General features: G+C 36.2%; 1 protein-coding gene across 1 annotated transcript in view; it reads left to right on the top strand.

Moving 5' to 3' along the window:
- Positions 1-22,168, top strand: part of Bmp5 (bone morphogenetic protein 5) — a 122,350-nt gene that overhangs the window by 94,910 nt on the left and 5,272 nt on the right. Inside the window, exons 4-6 of the mRNA XM_057767494.1 lie at positions 1,001-1,195; positions 15,364-15,440; positions 21,891-22,001. Of these exons, the coding sequence (XP_057623477.1) occupies positions 1,001-1,195; positions 15,364-15,440; positions 21,891-22,001 (383 nt within the window). The remainder of the gene's footprint in view (positions 1-1,000; positions 1,196-15,363; positions 15,441-21,890; positions 22,002-22,168) is intronic.

A 22,168-nucleotide genomic window follows, 5' to 3' on the forward strand; every position in this document is an offset into this window, starting at 1 on the left:
TCAAAAAATATTCCAGTCAGGATTTGACCATAATCCTAATTTTACTTTGGGTCCCTCAAAGATTACCAGTGCTCCCAATAAGCAGAAAGTAACCTGGTAAACTATACCTGCATCCCTTCCCCCAAAATGAATTGTGGATGTTTGCCTTTGTTTACATATTGATTGCAAGTTGTTATGGATAATGGCCAGGAAAAATGCTAAACAAAGCAGATTAGATTCAGGGTTCTTGCTTTGAAAATAAAAAAATGGGGAAATACTGTAGGATAATGCTCTTATACACTGTAAAGATTTGTTACTCATATTGGTTTACTAAAATACTGATTGGCCAGTAGCCAGGAAGGAAGTATAGGTGGGACAACCAAACTAGAGAATTCTGGGAAGAGGAAAGGCAGAGATGTGTCATCATCCAGACACAGAGGAAGCGAGATAAGAATGCCTGACTGAGAAAAGGTACCAAGCTTCATGGCTAAACATAGATAAGAATTATGGGTTAATTTAAGTTGTAAGAGCTAGTTAGTGATAAGCTTGAGCTAAGAGGCCAAACAGTTTGTAATTAATATAAGACTCTGTGTGTTTATTTGGGACTGAATAGCTACAGAACCAGGCAGAAAAGAAACTTCTAGCTACATATTGGGTCTCTACGGCAGAATAGCTCCAAGTTGTCTTTGAAACCTATATTTCATGTGGCTATTTCAAGTCTGATGGTTAAGCAAATCTATTTCTTGTTGTCTGAGAAAGTATAAGTGAATGAGAACAGACATGGGATGTAACCTAGTGTGCTTCCATGTGTTCTACACTGTGGTAGCATAACAAGACAAATAAATGTGCCTGGATATTTATCTTTAATCATAAATATCAAGGTTTATAAGACTCCTGATCTATAAAGAAAACATTCTGATAATGCTTAAATATTTTTTCTCTTTTTCTCCTTTACTGCAGAACGCATCCGCAATTCTTTATTTCTTGCTCACAAACCAAATATTTATATATTATGTCCTAGGACGCAGCATTAACGTAAAATCTGCTGGTCTTGTGGGACGACATGGACCTCAGTCAAAACAGCCTTTCATGGTGGCCTTCTTCAAGGCAAGCGAGGTACTTCTTCGATCTGTGCGAGCAGCCAGCAAACGGAAAAATCCAAACCGCAATAAATCCAGCTCTCATCAGGACACCTCCAGGATGTCCACGGCTGGAGGTAAGACAAAATGAGAGTGACAGTTGTGCTCGGAGGATTATTGGGTCCTGTGTTGCAAGTCAAGTCGCCACAATAAATTTGCCAGCTGCATATACCTTCATTTAGTATATTAAATCACCTAGTGATGTCTCTAGCATCCCCAGAATGCTTCACCAGTGAATCACTCAGTAATTCATTTAAAAATAACTATGATCTGCCTTCATGTGTTGAAAGATTCCATTCAAATTAAAGTCAAGCTGGCAGTCATAAAGCTCTGAAATGGCTAAGTCAACAAAGTGTAGCCCAAACGAAATGTCATATCTTACAGGCTAACTTCCCCAAGGAATGGTTAACCAGGTGAATTCAGCATACAGTTCTTTCTTTAGTATTTGGATGTGAATCACGCAGCCAAGAATCTTTCTAGAAAATAGGAACAGGGCAGACTGTCAGAGAATCAGGGTGTGTTTAGATTTTCCTTTATTGTCTGGTGGACTGATATCTGAACTGTCCAGTCACATGTACACATAAAACTTTTCAGAAAAATATTACAAATGTACAGTTGATATCAGTCTACTTTGATTTTAGTTTATTTTCCTTTTGGTTGGAAAAAGAGATAAAGGAGTCACTAACTGGAAAGTGTGTAATGGCCAGAGATTTAACTACATGCTTCATGTTGAGAAGGACCTTGGTTAGTCTAGATACAAGCATAAAGTTGATGTCTACATTCCTGCAAGAACCTGTTTTAATGTATGAAAAATAAATTTGGACCTTTACTAATCCTAGCACTTCTCAACTTAGTAAAAAAATTGTTTACTGATAACGACGTATGTGGTTCTCTTAACAGGCACCATATGTCCCGTACTTTGCTAGGCACAAAGGGTGAGCCAATGAGTTTCACTAGCAGTATTTCGGTAAATTAGAAATCTAATTTCAAATAACCTTTGCTATTATTTTTTTTTAATCTTCATTTTTTGAGGTTACTTCAAAGTAACAAATCTCCTAGAACCTGAGATTCTCAAAAGGTGGAATTCATTCACCTTCTTAAAATGTCGTTGTCATGTTACCTGGTCTGTCTAGAAACAGAAGCAATAGGAGAGGATTACATATGGCACTACTTTATACTAAATTAAATGGTACACAAAAATGAAGCTTTCAAATAAAGTTTCATTGAAGAATAAGGGTAGTTTTATGCTACTTTGTTAAAGATACTCACAAAATATTTAGTTTGGCAAAAAGTTATAGTCTCTGAATATGAAAATGGAGAAAAATAACTTTCTAAGTCTGTCCCTTGCAAATATTAGCTTGTCAAAGATATATATGTATATATATAAAATATATATGTATATATTTCAGCTAGGAGGTTTCTGAATTTGACTGAAATGTTTTTAATTTAATGTAGCACTTTGCATCAAGAGAAGGCTTCTCTAAACTTTGAGTAGATTAGTAAACAATTTCCGAGGAAACTGGAAAACAGAAAGCACAGGCATGCCCTGATTGTTCAAGTTTATAATTACTCTGGCAGAAGGTTCCAGCAACCAGAATCATCAAAGTCCTATTCCCTCTGGGCCCACTCTATTTATCTTCTCTTCTTGACCACAAAGTAACAAATGTGCTTCTATAACCATAGATGAATAAAACACGTGGAGCCAGAAGTAGGAGCCTTTTCTCCAGTTTCCCAACACGTTTAGTGCATTTGCTTATTGTAATATAGACTGATATTTCCCTTTGCAGAGATGGTCCTTGGCAAGTATCTCTGTGAAATATGTGGTGGATGGTTTTGAAGCTAGTTCATATTTTGATAATAAGAAAGTAGCTAGTTTTCTGTGAGACTTTACCTTTCAGTAGGTAATAATCAAGCAGACGGGAAAAGCCTCATAGGAGTTGGGCTAAAAGGCGGGACTGAAGGAAAGGGAAGGGCAATATAAGCAGAACTCTTGATATTTGGGGGGCTTGAAATGCCAGGCAAAATGTAAATCCAAATATAAATAATAGATGCCATACTAGTATCAGGCTTTCATAATAAACGATGGAACAAGGGCTCCCTGGTGGAGGCAGGTTTAAGAAAGAGCAATGATAGAGGTTTGTCAAATTGAAGTTTTTAATGCGTCTCCTAAAGTACTGGAAGTCTGAAAAGGCATAAGACATTGGAGAATCCAGGTCTAGTCATTTTGACTATTTTACTCCACTTTTTTCCTGTTTCAAGGACTTCTATACTGTACGTGGTGGTGCATTCACGTAATCCCATTACTCAGGAGGCTGAGGCTAGGAAATCCAGAATTCCAAGTCAATCTGAGTTATCTAGGGACCCCGCAGAAACATAAAAAAGAAGGAGGAGGAGAGAGGGAAAGAGGAAAAATAAAAAGAAGGAATGAAGAGAGAGAGGGAGAAAGGGGAAAGAGGGGGAGGAAATAAAATAAGATTCCTTCCTTATGAGTTTTCAGTGCTTTCTGTCCCCTACATAATCCTAGGGAGAGTATAGAAGAGTGTCTACCACAAAATAGGAATCCACCAATTACTTACTAAACAAATTAACATGTTGCTTATTTCTGGAAAACCAACTTCCTTGTTCAAATGAATATTTGTAGGCCCATTGCTTCCAGACTGTTTGTGGAGTCTGTCCCTGTCTCAGTTCCTTCAAAAAGAAGAATGAGCTTTAATGCTATAGGAGACATTGACAGTGTCACATTGATCACACTCAATGAATTTTTTTTTTTTAAGTTTGGGCAGTAGAGGAAGAAAGAAAAGGCATTAACCAAGTTTTAAACCAGCTACCCTTGAAGATACAATGACTTTAGATTGATAAGGTTTTCAAAGAAACCACGTACCATGATGTTGTTTCAAGAGTTACATAAAGTACTCAAACAGCAGAGTATTAAGAATCTGTGAAAACTTACAGGAAAAATGCCACATATCAGCTCACACCAGAACTCCTAGAAGACATTTTATTACAAGCTTAATACTAAGGACCCTTGCAAGTGGGTCTGGTCATGTGGTGGTCCTGCCTGAAGACTTGATAGCTTCTCAGGGTAGTTCTCTCACGTAGTTAATCCTAATGCAAACATTCTGCACTTATTCTCAAATCAAATAAACATTACTTCTTGTCTAATGTATACAATGGAAACCTATGCCTCTTGAAACATATCAATCCAAACAAGGAAATAGAATCAATTAAACCATCCAGAGTACTTTATAACGTATTATCAGTAAAACTACACAAATGATACGTTTTGTTTATTTTAGAAGTGATTTAGTCATCTTCCTAACAGAATGACCTGATTCTTGTAAAGTGTTGCGGCGTTTTTTAATCATACTGGAATTAGTGTAATCACACCAGTTTTAACGAACGTTTTGCCTGTTTTCAAGTGAGGTCTCTAAAATAAATACTGTACTGAAAATCCCGCAATGCTACATACAAGAAAATGGTTCTAATCTAGATGATTCCTACAGAAATTAATGTTAAAAACTGATTATTCTGTGAATAATGGAATGTTTTAGAATCCTTTCTCAAGCAAATTCTCTGGCACATCTAGTATGCTATTAGCAAGCTCTGTTTCTTTATTGAGACATTTTTGGTTTCTATTGTCTATCATTTAATACTGACTATATCTCTTACTAGTGTGTAGTTTTGGCTACGACCACCAGGTGACTGTTAATCCTATTGACTCAGTTTGTAAGTATGGAAACAAGAGAGAGACAGCAAGTAGAAATAGTGAGTGGGGGCCATTTAGGAAGCTTTTGTTTAGAGAGGTCTAGCAGAGAGTTGGAATCTACAGTTTGTAGATAAAATTTTATGTCAATAGCCTCTAAGGTGCAGATGACATTTATATGGTTACAGGGAAGCTTGACCAAAGAGAATCAAGGGAAGATTCCAGGTAGCTATTAATTTCTTGGCTAATGTTTTGTGCCACAAATTTATGCCAGAAAAGTACAGATATCTTTGTATGTACAAATAGTGGCAACCCCTCTGGGTCAGGTTTTATTTATTCAATCTGGTAATTCACTGAGTGTGGCTTGTCTCTCTTTACTGGTTCATCAAAAATTATCCTTAAGGACTCATCAAATTCACGTTATTGGATAGTCTATTTTGAACTTCCTTAGGCTCAAAATTCATTATTTTCTGTGAATAAATCAATTTGTTTTGGTTTTAATTCTCCAGTTGTTCACTTACTCTTTTCTTTTTGAAAGCTAAGATGTAAACCTTTGTCATGCTTAAGTGTTAAGTTCTATTTTGGATCTCTCTCTCTCTCTCTCTCTCTCTCTCTCTCTCTCTCTCTCTCTCTCTCTCTCTCCCACACACACATCCCACGCACATGTTCTACATATAGATATCCACACCTACCTATCTACCATTTATCTATCAATTATACAGCTATATCTGGCATCTACCTTTTGTATATTATCTGCCTCTGGTACCTCTTAAGTGAAAACATTGTTAACACACATAAGGAGTTTTCTGCCTTACTTTAGTAGATTAACATTCCTTACATTCAGGTCGCCCATCTTTAACTTTGCCTTTTAGAACACGAAAGCTTTTGTAATCTTAGGGTTCTCCCACTTTTAAAAAACCACCTCCTTGTCTCGAAAAACCAAAAAAAAAAAAAACCCACCTCCTATTTTATTGCATTTTCATTATTTACAGTCAAAGACAATGATATTTTAAACAAAATTAAATTATTTTCACATTTTTCCTAGAAATTGGCCATGAAAATTGTACAAATACTTAATATTTTCAATGTTAGACATTATTTTCTCATTGCTACTAACATGAAAAGGTTTCTCCATCTGAAGGAACTATCAGAGTTAACTAAAGAGCTATTCAAGAATACTTAGGCAGGGAGGGTGTGGTGTTATACACTGTGGGACATAGAGATAGGGCAGAACTGTGTGGATTTGAGGCCGACCTAGTTGTCTACCTAGGGAGTTTAGGCCAGCCAGAACTACATAGTGAGACCCTGTCTCAACAGACACACTTGAACAAAATTGGGTATGCACTCCTGCATTAACACTCAAGAAGCCAAGGCCAGAGAGTCATGAGCTTGAAGGAAGCCTAGAGTATGGCAAGAATCTGTCTTTAAAGACCAAACTTCAGTCCTGGCCTTGGTGGTATAACACTTTGCTAGCATATGCAAGGTCCTGGCTGCAGTACCCAGAACTGTTTTTTAAAAAAAACAAATACCCAACACCTGCACATAACAAAAGCTACTCTGGTCCTGACCCCATGCAGTCTTATCCAACAATTCATTTAATGTTTTTGTAAAGTTTCCAGGGGTGATTCTGAATTAACGTTTCTATTTGTAAAAGACTAGGGATTTGAAGCAAAAGCATCTATTTTTGTTGTTCAGTGTATTTCTTGATAAGAGTGCTTTATGTTGTGTTTAAAGTGTGGCATCTGCTCTGGTAAACGGAATAAAAAGATAAATCAGAGATATATTACAATACATGCATATCTTTGAAGTAAGTTAGCTTATTTTTTGTAGTGTTTACTGGCACCAGAACTAATTAGTAATTTTATCATGATTTCATTTTTAGTTTTTCTAGTTTTTATTTATTAAAATATACCATTTTCCTTAGTTCTTTTTCCTTCCTCCCAGTCTTCCTATATACCTTTTCCACTCCCTCTCAAATTCCTGGCTTCCTCTTCTTTAACTGTTGTTTTACACACACACACACACACACACACACACACACACACACACACACACACAAGAATATATAAATACTATCTCCTGAGTCCATTTAGTGGTATTGCAGTTTTTATTAGACAGTCTTTGGCAATTGAGGAGCATTTTCAGCCCAAGTTTCTTAACTTCATTTAAACTGTACATCTATCTATATCTATGTCTATGTCTATATCTATATACATACATATCATTATATGCATTATATGTAATTTGGGATAAATAAAAAGTAGTATTATTATTTATGGCTTTTCTAGACATCTTTATTGTATTTTTTCTTCCTCTTTCCCACTCCTGTATTGACCACCTTAACTCAAGTACGTCACCCCTCGGTTTTTCCATTTTCCTCTTAGCATTGTGTATGTCCTGCTGTTTCAAGTCTCTAGTGTTTCTTCTCCCTCCCTCCATGGTACCTTTTGATGACTGAGTTTCTTTGGTTTCTCCAGGTTATAAAACTAACATGTGACACTATGGATCCAAGAACCACAGATGAGAGAAACATGCAGCATTTGTCTTTCTGAGTCTGGCTTACCTCATTCAACTAAAAAGATTTTCTAGTTCTATACATTACCTGCCATTCTGACTGGGATGAGATAAAATCTCAAGTCTTTTTAACTTGCATTTTTCTCATTTCTAAGGGTGAACACTTTTTAGCTATTTCTTATCCATTTTTACTTTTCCCCCCTGATATCTCTCTGTTCATAGTCCATTATTTGACTCTGATTTTTGAGCTCACTGTATATTTGGGATATTAACTCAACAGGAAATACATAGGTGGCAAAGATTCTATGGGTTTGTTTCCTCTTCAGTTGGTTATTTCTTTAGATGTGACGAAACATTTTCATTTGATGAGGTCCCACTTTGACAATTGTTGGCCCTAATTCTTGCACAAATGGAGTCATACTCGGGGTTTTATCTGACATCCACATCCTGTAGTGTACTGTCATGCTGTAGTGTACTGTCATGCTGTAGTGTACTGTCATCCTGTAGTGTACTGTCATCCTGTAGTGTACTGTCATGCTGTAGTGTACTGTCATGCTGTAGTGTACTGTCATCCTGTAGTGTACTGTCATCCTGTAGTGTACTGTCATGCTGTAGTGTACTGTCATCCTGTAGTGTACTGTCATGCTGTAGTGTACTGTCATCCTGTAGTGTACTGTCCATGTTTCTTCCAGAGGTGTCAGTGTTGCAGGTCTCACATTTAAGTTTTGATCCATTTGGAAGAGGCTTATGTGCAAGGTGATAGATACAGGTCAAATTTCACTTTTCCTTATATCAACATCAAGGTGATAGATACAGGTCAAATTTCACTTTTCCTTATATCAACATCAAGGTGATAGATACAGGTCAAATTTCACTTTTCCTTATGTTAACATCAAGGTGATAGATACAGGTCAAATTTCACTTTTCCTTATAGCGACATCAAGTTGTTCCAACACCATTTGTTGAGGGTGGTTCCCCCGGCAGTGTATTTTTTTTGGGCATTTTTGTCAACTATCAGATGGATCTAATCGTATGTGCTCATACTTGGGTCTTCTATTTTGTTCCATTGGTATCTATGTCCTTTTTTTGTGTTAGTATCATACTGTTTTTACTATTATGGCTCTGTAGTATGACTTGAATTTCTATCAATTTATGAGCGCGGAAGGTCTTTGCATTTTATAATGTCTCTCTCAATCTCTTTAGAGATTTAAAGTTTTCATTATAGTGGTCTTTTTATCTTATTCATTGTGTTTCTTTCTAGTTATTTAATTTTCTTCAAGTCTATTGTAAATTGGAATGTGTCTACGATCCCTGCATCTACTGAAATTCTCATGTAATTTTTGTTTTTATCTATTTACATGATTTATTACATTAATTCTTGTGTATGTTGTTTTAACCCTGTATCTTTGGGATAAGGTAACCTTGGTAAGGGTTAATGATGTTTTTGATATATAGCTGTAGTTGGTTTTCAAGGGAGTTACTAAAGATGTTTGAGTAGTGTTCATCAGGATTATTGAACTATACTTTTCTTTTTTTCATTGTATCTGCCTGGTTTTGGTATTAGAGTGATACTGGCTTGGTAGAAGTGCTCTTTCTATTTCTGTTTTTTTTTTTTTTTAAAAATTTAAGAAGTATTGTCTGTAGATCTTTGAATATTTGATAGAATTTTGCCTTTTAAAGTCAGAAGCTTTTATATTACTATTTTACTCTCCTCAGATGTTGTATTTAAGCTGTTCATCTCTTCTTGTTTTAACTGTGCTGGTTTGGATGAATCTGTAAATTTTTCCATGTCTTTAGGTTCGAACTTAATGGGGTACAAGCTGTTTTTAAAATATATTCTCGTATAAAATTCTGAATTTCTTTGGTGTCTGCTGTCTCCCTTTTTATTTCTAAATGTGTTTATTTGAATCATCTCTTTCTTTCTTTTAGTTAGTTAGACTAAATATCTTGTTTACTTTCTTATAGAATCTGATCTTAGAACCATTGAGTTATTGAATTATTTTATTTGTTTCTATTTCTTTAATTTGGGCTCTGATTTTTATTTCTTGTTGTGTACTGGATTTCGGATTGGTTTGTTGTTTTTCCAGATTCTTGAGTTGCATTGTTAAGTCATTTATTTTTTGATCTTTCTTATTTTTTAATGTAGGCACTTGGAGCTATACATTTTCATACTTGGGCTCCTTTTATTGTGCCCCAGAAGTTTTATAGTATTGTGTTTTCATTTCATTTAGAACCAGGAATTTTTAATTTCATTTTTATTTTTTATCTTGCTTCCTTTTTTGACCCATTAATCATTCAAAAACAAAATTTTAATCTTTATGAGTTTGTGGACTTACTAGAGATTTGTTGGCTGTCTACTTTAAGTTTTATTGTATTATGACCATATAGGATACAGGGAGTTGTTTCAAATTTTCCAAATTTTTAAAGATTTGTTTTGTGTCCCAGAACGTAGGCTATATTATAGAAACTCCTATGGCCTACTGAGCAGAATATGTATTTCTTGGTGTTTAGGTGGAATATTCTGTAGAAATCTGTTTAGTCCATTTCACGTATATCACTTAATTCTGATGTTTCTCTGTTTATTTTTGTCCAGATGACCTACATATATTGGAGAATGTGTGATATTAAAATTATCTACTGTTAATGATTTGATGTTAAGTCTGTTTCTTTTCTTCCAGTAGTAAGTTTTTTTTTTTTTTTAATGAAATTCTGTTCACCCCAACTTGGTGCATATATGTTTAGGATTACAATGCCTTCTCGATAAATTGTTCTCTTAAGGAGAATGAAGTGTCCTTGTTTATCTGCTCTGATAAGGTTTAGTTTGAGGTCCATTTTGTCAGATGTTAGGAGAGCAACACCTGTTTTTTTTCCTGGTCCTATTTTATTGGAATCTCTTTTTCCATCCTTTTTCACTTTGAGGTAAGGTCCTTCTTTAAAGATGAATTTCTTGGAGACAACAGAAGGGTGAATTTTCTTTCCTTAACCCATTCAAGCAGTCTTTGTCTTTTGATTAGAGAGCTAAGGCCATTAATATTTGAAGTTATTATTGAAAGGTATGTGTTTCTTTTTTTGCTGTTTTTAGTTAAACTTTTCAGTAATTAGAGAGTTCCTACAGTCTCTCAGTATGATTCCTTCTCTCTTCAGTTCAAGTACTTCTTCCTATATTTTATTTAGAATTGCTGTGATGGGTATTAATTGTCTTAGCCCATTGGGATGATGGAAAATTTTTCATTTTCCTTCAACATGGTACATAGTTTTGTTGGATACAGTAATCTTGGTTGACAGTTGTGGTTTTTAGAATTTATAATACATTGCTTCAGGTTCTTCTGCGATTCAAAGTTTCTAATGAGGAGTTAGCCGTTATTCTAGTGGGTTTTTCTTTATGTGTGACTTGTGCTTTTTCTCTTCAATTTTTGAGACTATTTCCTTTTCTACATATTTAGCGATGCAGACATGATTTGCCATAGGGTCTTTTCTGGTCTTGTCTGGTTGTTGGGGTTCTCTGTGTGAGTCTTGTCTGGTTTAGGGTTTTGTGTGCCTTTTGTACATCTATGGGTATGTTTTCCCTTCATTTATGAAAGTTTTCTTCTATGATCTTGTTGAATGTGGTCTTTGCCATTGACCTGTGATTATTCTACCTCATCTATGCCTATAATTGGAAGACTTTGTTTTTTGATGGTGTCCCACATTTTCAGCATGTTCCCTTCCTGTGTTCTAAATAAATTAATATTCTCTGTTTGTTTGTTCATGTTCCTCTGTTTATCTTCAAGTCCTAATATTCGATCTTCTATTTAGTCCATTCAAGTTACAGAATCCCTTGATTTTTCTACTTATTTAATTTTCAATTACGACCTCATTTTAGCTTGAGTTCTCATCAATGTTTCTTTCTTCATTGATTTAGTTACTTCATTCAGCCTATGCTTGTATTTTCTTTCACATCCCTCAGGTAATTATTCACTTTGAGTTCATTATCTTTAATTTCACTGAGCTGTTTGTGTCTTCCTTAAGTTCCTTGACATTTTTTTGATAGAGTTTGTGATTTTTCTTTTAGCTTCTGTATCCTGGGTTTCATCTATGTGATTCTCATTTCTGATAGTACTGGTAGATTTCGGGGGAGGGTTCATGATGCCTTGATACTTTATATTATTTTTATATGAGATCTGCCCGTGTGATCTTCTATCGTTGGTTGTGCATCTGAGTGGACACAGCACACTGGGCTGGTACCTAGGCTGTGCCACCTGGCCTGACCTGGAGGTTAGGAAACGTGTAGATTGGGCTCATCAGGCTGGGCCAAGCTCTGTTTGCGAGTTCAGGTGTAGGGCTGGGAATGGGGTAATACACAGGCAGGACAGAGTCATGTAGGCTTGCCTGGTCAGTGCATAGGATGTGTGGGCTTCTCTGAGCCTTAAGGATGGGTCTGGTACAAACTGCTCCATAGTGGTCAGAGTTGGGAGGAGTTATGATGGGGAACACAGATAAATTACATGTGTCTTCATGCCAGGTGACCTGGCCTGGTGGGTACGGGCTCTGATGAGTTACTAGTGGAGTGAGAGTCCAGGTGAAGGTCAAGATTCCTGGCAAGCAGCTGTGGGCATAGTGGAGTTGGGTGCATGATTTCATTTGTAGAATTATGTCCATTTCATTTAATCTCCTAGGGACTGCCACTTGATATTTTTAAAGCTAGAAACATCATTTCCTTGCCCATTTTCCTGTAGCTTAGTTTGCCAACCATTGAGCATGAACCTAACTCCAGACTTTACTGATTTGGCTAAAATATTTACTTCCCTCAGTACCCGTTAATTTTTATTTCTGACAGAATAAGCATATGGATAGAACTCTCCATGACATCAGACTCTTGGAACAGGAGTCCATTTTAAACTTAATTGCTCATTACATTTATGTGATATAATATATATCACACTTAATCTTTATGAAACTACTTTAATTATATGAGATATTTGGGCTTTTAATTTTACTTTCTTTTTAAACATGCAATTGTAATAACTGTACATGTAGCATCTATCTATCTGTCTGTCTGTCTGTCTATCTATCTACTTACCTACCTATCATCTATCTGCCTGCCTATCTATCTATCTATCTATCTATCTATCTATCTATCTATCTATCTATCTATCATCTATCTATCTATCATCTATCTATCTAATCTGTGTGTGTAATGTATTCATTTAATGTTAATTGTCAAAAACATAATTTTCCAGTGCCTGAATAGAACTGTTTGAGGGTATTATTCAAATTAAGGAAGAAATTTCCCTGAATGCAAGAGGACATACTCTTAAAATGAATTTTCTTCATTTTTCACTATTAACATATATTTATTCAATTATTGAATAAGAGGAAAACCTTGTTCAAATTTTAATTACTATTTTGTTTTCTAAATTGACATCAGACAAATAATAATTTGAAGTAATTATAAGGACAACTGAGTCATCATTTGGTTCTGGTGTGATGCTCTTTTATTAGCAGTTGAATCATTAATATGGATGGTAAAATATTGTATATATGTATATATATTGCTTTTTAATTTTCCCCTTTTTGCCAATAAAAATCCTTTAGAATGCTATTTGTAAAAAGTGTGAGCAAATCCCAGAGAAAACATAAAAAATGTTCTATAACGTTTTTGTATATTTGAGATATTTTACTTTGTTTAAGATGCAAGATTAGAGTTTTACGTTCATATTTAGACTTATGATAAATTATGAAATTTTAATATTTTTCAATGTATTGAAAAAATATACTAGAAACAATGTGTCTATTTTAAATTACTCATGGAGAACTATGGGAAATAAGTTCATTAATTCTCCAAATTTTATGAAATGCATATTATGAATCAGTTACTATTTTTTTGTACTTGGTATACAACAGTGAACCAGAGTTAAACAGATTGTCTTGGTGAGGACTTAGTTAAGAGATGCAATCTAGATAAGACATCATGCATGTAATGAATAAATAATGCCAGAGAATTTCACAAAGTGTAAGTGGAACACTAATTCGCCCTAACCAAAAAAGAGAAATAAGGACTATTGTGGTAGAGTTACAGTATTTAAATGTGCTAGCTAGAGAAGACTCCATCAAGGATGGAAGGATTCTTTCAGACAAATGCACAGTTGATTTGATGGAAGCCAACTTAGCACTTTATTGTGGAGGGGAGGAGGGGAGACTGCCACTCAGGATACAGCAGTAACTCTGGATAGTGATGGTGGTTTGGTCCAGGAGCAATGATGGACAGAGTGGGCAAGTGGGTTTGAAATCTGTTTGAAAGTTATGTGTGTGATTTCATGATAGAATGGACTTGAGAATGAAATGGAAAAAGGAGTGGGTTTCTTGAGCTTTTCGTTTGATTGATTTCTGTCTGGATACTTTCTTTAGCCATAATGAATATGCCTAAAAGTAGACATGCTTTTGAGTGATGCTCAGACACTCAAAACAGAATATCTTATATTGATGATACCTACTTAAATAAAATCTCAGAAGACACTGGCATCTTCTCTGAAAGCACCTCTTCAGAAAATATTGCATGAATATGCACCACATATTTATGTGATGTATCACTAGTGTGACTGAATTAATAAATAATCACACAGTTCATAGCTAGTACTCAGTGAATGGCAGCACCAGCCTATGGCTGGCATAGATGTGACAATAGAATTCTTTTCGGAATCTTATAAGGCAAATAATACTCTACATTCTTTGTTTTTTTTTTTTTTGTTTTGTTTTTTTGTTTTTCCGAGACAGGGTTTCTCTGTGCTTTTGGAGCCTGTCCTGGAACTAGCTCTTGTAGACCAGGCTGGTCTCGAACTCACAGAGATCCGCCTGTCTCTGCCTCCCGAGTGCTGGGATTAAAGGCGTGCGCCACCACCACCCGGCAATACTCTACATTCTACAAAATTAACTTGCCCGAGTGACACAGTTAAGCCAAAATTCTCAGTCCCACTAAAGGAAAAAAAAATATATGTAGGAAATGCCAGCTAAATTTGTGATCCTTTTTTATCATTTAATTAGGCTCCCAAAGATATATGGTTTCTAGCATCTGTCACATGTGTTTAACAACCTTTTAAAACATTTTAAAGTATCTCTGTGGAACCTATTGATTAAAATATATTTCAAGTATTTTAATCAATTTCTATTATTTATACATATTTAAATTAACCCAGTTTTGGTCAGTGGAGCTTAAATAAGTAGAATTCTTAGTCCTCTGACCTTGATTCAGAGTTCTTTAATATGTTCTATATTTCTGGCTAACATTTTTCCAGTTGTATTTTAGACATTTCTATATCTAGGTTTCACTATTTCTTCAAAAATGAAGTATGTCATTTTCATGGGATGATTTGTGCAGACAATAGTCTGACAACCATGATTTGTTATTTTTTCTAATATTTTCACTGAAAGAGGAAAACCACTGCTTGACAAATGTAGTTCATATGAGTATTAAGCTTAGAACATCCAGGATTTTAAATTCTTTAATCTTGTGTATATTTCTGTTTTTTACTCAATTCTGGATTCCACACTTTTCAACTGTGCCATTCCAGTTTACTTTTGCCTCATGGTATACTATAAATATCATGTTAAAATAACAATAAGAAGCCGGACGGTGGTGGCACATGCCTTTAATCCCAGCACTCGGGAGGCAGAGGCAGGCGGATCTCTGTGAGTTTGAGGCCAGCCTGGTCTACAAGAGCTAGTTCCAGGATAGGAACCAAAAGCTACAGAGAAACCCTGTCTCGAAAAATAAATAAAAAAAAATAACAATAAGAATATTAAACCAATATATTCATAGGTGAAAACATTTTGAAATTTTTGTTTTAAACTTTATGTTATCCTTAAGTTTGCATTATCTGTAATGTGGCAATAAAAATAATTTACAGAGAAAAAAAGAATCAAACTCGTGCTTAACATAGATAATCTCTTTCAGAAACCTTATTCATAACCTCGCAAGGGAAGTTGTATACTTCTATACCTAATAGGCAGTCATTTGTTTAAAATATAAGTTTTTTTTTCTTTAATCTGCAGATTATAACACCAGTGAACAAAAGCAAGCCTGCAAAAAGCATGAGCTCTATGTGAGTTTCCGGGATCTGGGATGGCAGGTAAGCTGGTTCACTTTAGGTGTTTCTTTTCTGCTTTATCTCAAATCCTTGGCAAGTCAGAGTCTTTGTTAGTAATTGCTCCAATATAATAATCATTTTTGAAGATGACTCAGCATGTGATTCACACATATCATTTTCATTTCCTTATTATTATTTTGTCATTGGAACAAAATGAGTTGGGTTTAACAACCATCTAGGGAAATATAATGTTCTTAAACTTAACATTTAAAAATGGATAAAATCAACACTGTCCTTTGAATACCCCAAATCTTTTGTTTTGCATGAGTCACAGTCTCCTTATGCAGCCCAAGATGTCTTTGAATGCTCCTTTGACCTCAGGCTCCCATGTACTGGGAGTATAGGCATATATTACCAGGCCCTGCATATACAATAAAATTATTTTTTGTACACATATGCATGTGCATGTCTGTGAGCATGTGTGCAGGCCAGAAGAGACCACCACATGTCCCACCCTATCACTTTCCATCTTACACTTTGAAATTTTAATCTCTCACTGAATCTTGAGCTCATAGTCTTTGGGGGGTATGCTGACTGCCAGAAAGGCCAGAGATTGTCATGTCTCCTACTCCAATGTGGAAAATCCTGGAATTATAAGCAAGCATGATAGATACGTTCTGCATCTCCCAGATTTTCCTTGGGTACTGGGTATCCAAACTTCGGTCCTCCTGCCTGCCCAGCCAGCACTTACCCACTAAGTCATCTCCACAGCACCTCCAGAGCTTTTAATTTCATGAAGATTGTTTGGATTAGTATAAACACCTACATTAACTCTGGTAGGATCCCGGTTCTGTCTAGGAAATAGAAATTTCAACTATTAAGTTTAAATCATAAGGTAGGTTTGCCCAAAATTTTTTCTTTCACTCAAAACTCATATTATCATGTTTTTAATGTGTTTCACAAATGAGGTAGAGAAGAAAGAAAAAAAATAATTTCTTATGACTCTGAGAACAATTTGATACGAAGTTTTATATTTCTTTTGTGTTCTATCACAACACGTTCTCAGTATTTGAGCCATATTCATAGTATTCGAGTCACAAAATTAAACAAGGTTATAAAATAATATTAAGATGGAAACGTACATTAATATTTATTGTCTTTATTTTTGTTATTTTGTATTTTATTAGTTTTTTGAAAATTTCATCTAACATATTTTGTTCATATTTTTTCTCCCTCATAAGTTCTTCCCATACCTACTTTCCTTCCTTACCCCTCCAACTTCATGTTCCTTCAAAAAACTGAGACAAATTTGTGCTGCTCAAATGTTCTTGTATGTGCACCTTTCAGTGGACAATGGTCAGTTTATCAGGGGATACACTTTTAGAGAAAACAGTCTCTTCCTCTCTTGAGAAGCAGTTGGCACTAGCAACTTATTTAGGGCTGGGATTATATATACAATTTCCCTGTCCATGCTGAGATTTGGTCTCGCTTTGGGTCTTGTGCATACTGTTAAAGCTATTCCAAATTGTGTATTTATCCTACTGTGTCCAGAAGACACGGCTTCCTTGTAGTCATCCACAGCCTCTGGCTTTTAATATCTTTCTGCTCCTACATCCCCAATGCCCCCTGAGCTTTGGGAGGGGGTGGCTGTATGTTCCATTTAGGACTGATCATTCTATAGTCTCTCACTCTCTGCACCTTGCCTAGTGCAAATCTCTGCATTGATTACTATCTACTGCAATGCAAACTTTTCTGAAGAGGACTGAGAGGTCTCATAGTTTATGGGTATAACAACCAGTCACTAGTGTAATGCTGTATCCATTTAGCAGCAGAATAGCAGTAGATTATCCTCTAGAGCCTATGACTTCTCTTGCCATAGGTTCTGGATCAAATATTGGTGCCAGGTAGGTTTCATTTTGTGGACTGTAACATATCCAGCTGGAAAATGGTTGGTTAGTTCCAAGAAATTAGGGCCACTATTGTACCAGGGGGCATGTCTTGGCAGGCCAGTCATCTTTGTATCTGATACAGTTCAGAGCTGGGTTAAGATTAATGATTGCTTTCCTCCTTCAATAATAAGGATAGTGCCTTCCAGCACTGTGAAGCTAGCTGGTAGAGATGAAGCATCCAGGTCTATTCCACTAGGTTTCTCCATGTTTCATGGAGTGTGTGGTATCTTCAGCAATAAAGTCTTATTGTCAAGTTCTGGAAGGCAACCAAGAACACTGACAGATAATAGCTTGTAATGTTTGGAGGTCTTTGGAACCTCACTGGTCAACAAGTCTTAAAGAAACAACCTATTCTTTGTACTAGGCTTTTTTATTTTTTAGCTTGTGTTGTCAAGTTGGGTCATTGTTTAGAGTAACTCCATTTTGATTTTCTTTTCTCTTTTTCTCTCTCTGTGTATGTATGTGTATATATGCATATGTTATACATAAGAAGTTTCTGCAGTGATGTGTTTTTATATGACATTTGAGACAAGGTCTTTAATGTTATATATACTCTACTCTATCCTGAAATTGCCCCTTTCACTCAAATTTAACTATTCCGGTTCCACTAGTCATATTTAACACTTTATACTGATGCATTGCATCTCACTTTTCTTAAAAGTTCATTCCCATAGCCCATTGTGATTTCCCAACTTCCTTGGATATTTCAAATAAAATACACACATCTGAATATTCAAAGATAACATTCATAAATGAGACAAAAATATGATGCTTGTCTTTATGGATCTGGGTTATCTCACTCATAAAGAGTACTTCCAGACCCATCCATTTACCTGTTAATTTCATTATATGATCAGCAGAATAATATTCAGTAACATTAATATGCTATATATTTATTATCCACTCATCAACCAATCAACATCTAGGTTGTTTTGATTTTCTGATTATTGTAAATAGAATATCAATGTAAATGGATGATTAGCATCTCTATAGTAGGATCTAGAGTTATTTGGGTATACTCAAGAGTGCTGTGCTGATTTATGTGGTAGGTTTACTTTAAGTTCTTTGAGGAACTTCAGTGGTGATAGCCGTAGTGACTGCATCAGTTTTCTTTCTCCCCAGCAGTGAATAAATGTTCCTCTTTTTCCACATCCATGCCAACATTTTGTTTCTTTGTTTGTTCTTACTTTAGGAATTATAACTAGGGTAAGTTGAAATTTTAAAAAAGTTTTAGTTTTCAGTAGTCTATTGGTTAAGAATGCTGAACTCTAAGAGAAAGTTTCTTGGATATTTGTATGCCATTTTTTAGAACTAAAGTTCTTTTCCCATTTTTTATTTCAGTTGTTAATTTTATTAATGTTTAATTGTTTTGATTCTTCATGCAGTCTAGAAATGAATACTCCTTTAAATGTACAGCTCATAAAGACTTTACCCCATTTTGTAGGTTGTCCCTTTACTAGAGTGATGATGTCCTCTGCTTCACAAAACGTCCAATTTTATGAATAAACTTTCATTACAGATAATAATTCATAATCACACACAGAGTTTTGTTTCTCTGGGGGCGGGGAAATCATAATAAATATTCCATGGGACACTTTTTAATTTCCTAGAAAATTTTCACACACAGTGTTCAAGAATTTGCTGTAATTTGTTTTGTCTAAAACATTGTAAATTAATATAATAATAAAAAGAAAAACATGAGATAAAGCAGATGATAAAGTTTCATTGGTCTGGAAGACTCTTACGCTGGGAATGTGTTGTCTAACAGTGAAGAGAATTATCTCAGTCCTGTTCTCTATGTCTTTTATTGTTGAAACCTATGTAGTTTTGGGATTTGACCTGAACAGGGCAACAGGTGAAGAAAGGACAGATACACATGCAGAAAATCTGGGATCAGCTGGACTGTGTTCTCTGGTGGAGATGCACCAGTAGTAGCCCAGAAACTCAGTGCACTTAGTCTATAGAACTTGAATGAAGAAGGGAAGGGTATCTAGGTATGTGTGTTTTTGTGTGTGTGGGTCTTTGGAGGGGAGCAGACTCACATTGTAGTCATTCTGGAGAAGGAAACTGCAGTTGATATTTTCTGTATACACTGACAATGTCTGTACTTATTCCAGGGGAAGGCCTAGCTATTCCCATGAATCTGAGGCCCTGGGGTCTTGACAAGGCCATGATCATAATATACAGTCACTCTGAGTTTTACCTGCTATAATATTTCCCCCTTTCTTATTACTTAGATGTTCAGGGTGTCTTCACTTTTACTACCAAACTGGTTTTTTGCAATGCCCAATACCAGGCAGTAAGGCTGACCAAAGGAAGAACAAACAGCCACTCTGACCAACACAAAAACAAGGAAAGCTTTAACAAATTAAAGTGATTGGAGCCTTGAACCTTATCAAAGTTCACTTTTGCAGTCTTAGCAGGGGAGACAATCTGGCTATAAGCCTTTTGCAATTTCAGGGTGTACAATGTATTTGGGCCATATCTACAATATTGTTATGGTGTGTTCAAGCACTCCAGAAGTGGGTATTAATTATTTCCCAATTATATTTGCTTTCATTATGAGTTGCTGTCACACATATGTGTTGGCAATCTGTGAGACATATCAAATTCTGTCTGGTATCTGGCTGTAACCCCCTTTATCCAAACTGAGGTCATCAATTGACCCACTGGTGATACTGCAAAGGCTGACAGCTGCCAATTGCTAAAGTTCCATATACAATCATTTCTCTAGCTGGAGATTGGGTGATGCCAATACACTGTATTATTACTTCTATGGAGCCACTAGTGGCCCATTGAATAACATTAATGCCACTGACATTGTGTACTTGAATGGTGTCTAACAAGCAATGTCTTCAGGGATTATAGCCAGGGACCCATTTAATACTCTGTGCACTGCAGTTTTTCAGTGACGGTGGGCCGGGAGAGCTGTTGTACTTGGTAGAGGCCTAAATTCTAAGAGTTCCATTTTTTTTTTTAAATTTAACATGGGTACCATTCCATAGCAGAGTGGCTCTCCAGGTCTCTTTGAGAGAAATCCCTAAGAAAATAATAAAGGAGAAACACATTTGAGTAAAGTCATAGCCCATTTCAAATAGTTGACTGGGACCCATTGGGACATCAGGTAGTTAGAGAAGTGGCCTCCAAAATTGAGGGAGTGATTAATAAAACCAGGTCCGGAAGGATGTAACGAAGCTGCTGGGTGGGTCTGTGGATCCAGTGGACTTCTCCTTGGACTGGACTGCTTTTGAGTCTGGATCAGGTCACCCAAACACAGGAAAGCAGTTAAAACCATTGGTATTGTCCTCTGAATCTCTTGTCCTAAACAAAGTTTGCTGTCAAGGAGTGAGTTTACCTCCCCTTAAATCTTGTTGCAACTCAGACCCAAGGTGCAATTGTGCCAGAGGTTGGGAGAGGGCATCCTCATAGTTCCTTTCCTCTGGACATGTCTCCAGAGCACAGTCTAAACCCTGATGCAGTTGGAATGTTTTTTACCTTATTTCTATGATTCCTCAAAACTCCTCCAAAGCACCAACATATAACAGTCTCTCTAGCCTGCTCACCCCATGGCTTACCCCCTTCTGCTTTTCTTTGCATGCTTGCACTTGTCACTGCCATCTTCCCTGCTTGACTGATGTGAATTCCTGGGGTCAAGGACCCACTTGCCTTGGCCTGCAGGGCTTTTGTATTGACCTGACTAGGGTGGCTGGGAATGAAGAAATGACAGACAGAAATGTTGGAATCACATGGGTCATGTGCTCTGATGAAGCTGTCCCAGCAGTAGCCAGGACACTCAGAGCTTATTATATACAGATGAAGGCTAAGGTGGACTAACTAATGTTCATAGGTGGTCTCTGGAGGGAGCAGTGGCAGCTACAGTTGTCCTGGAGGATGAAGCTGCGGTCAATATTTTCTGCACATATTGTCAACATTATTACTTCGACTTGGGGGAGATCTTGCCATTCCTCTGAGCCTATCCCAGGGAAGGCCTTGCTGTTCCTCTGAGCTTATTACAGGGAAGGCCTTGCTTTTCCTCTGAGCCTATCCCAGGCACAGCCTTGCTATTTCTCTGAGCCTAGCTCAAGCAAGGCCTTGTCATTCCCAGGACTCCGAATCACTGGGGTCTTTGACATGGCCTTGCTCCTGTCAGTAACAGATCCATTCAGGACTTCATCCACTCCCTACTTTTTGTGGTTCATTTGAATGTCCCAGAGTTAATCATTTCCAGTTTAAACAATATTTAGAATACTATTTTATGATCTTAGTTTTGTTCTAAAAAACAGAATGATTAATGTAGACTATGTTTTATATAGTAACCTCTTGGGAGAAATTGGAAATGACCATTTCTTGTAAAAATATTTATACTTTTGTTGTAAATGTCAATTAAAAATTAAAGAATGTAGGTTAAGCTGGACTTTTAGAATAATTGTTGCATTAAGGAAGGAAACTTATTCAGGTAGGATATATTTAAGTGCTCCTTAAGAATTATCTGTCTTTACTGTGACTTGTATGATGTGAATTTTCTGGATTTTGTGCATTTCAGGATTGGATTATAGCACCAGAAGGGTATGCTGCATTTTATTGTGATGGAGAATGTTCTTTTCCACTTAATGCCCACATGAATGCCACCAACCATGCCATAGTCCAGACTCTGGTAAGGTTTATGCTTATGGGGTAGAACCTGGTTCTAATAAAAACACAGTATAGAGTTGTTTTAAAGAAAATGTAATTATCAACCTCAAGTTTTTAAATTCCTTTGTAACTTGTAGCGGGGCTGGGGTAGGGTAGCAACTGTGGGTATAGTAAGAAATTCAGATTGGT

Source organism: Chionomys nivalis, chromosome 4 (assembly GCF_950005125.1).
Source record: "Chionomys nivalis chromosome 4, mChiNiv1.1, whole genome shotgun sequence".
Taxonomy (NCBI): Eukaryota; Metazoa; Chordata; class Mammalia; order Rodentia; family Cricetidae; genus Chionomys; species Chionomys nivalis.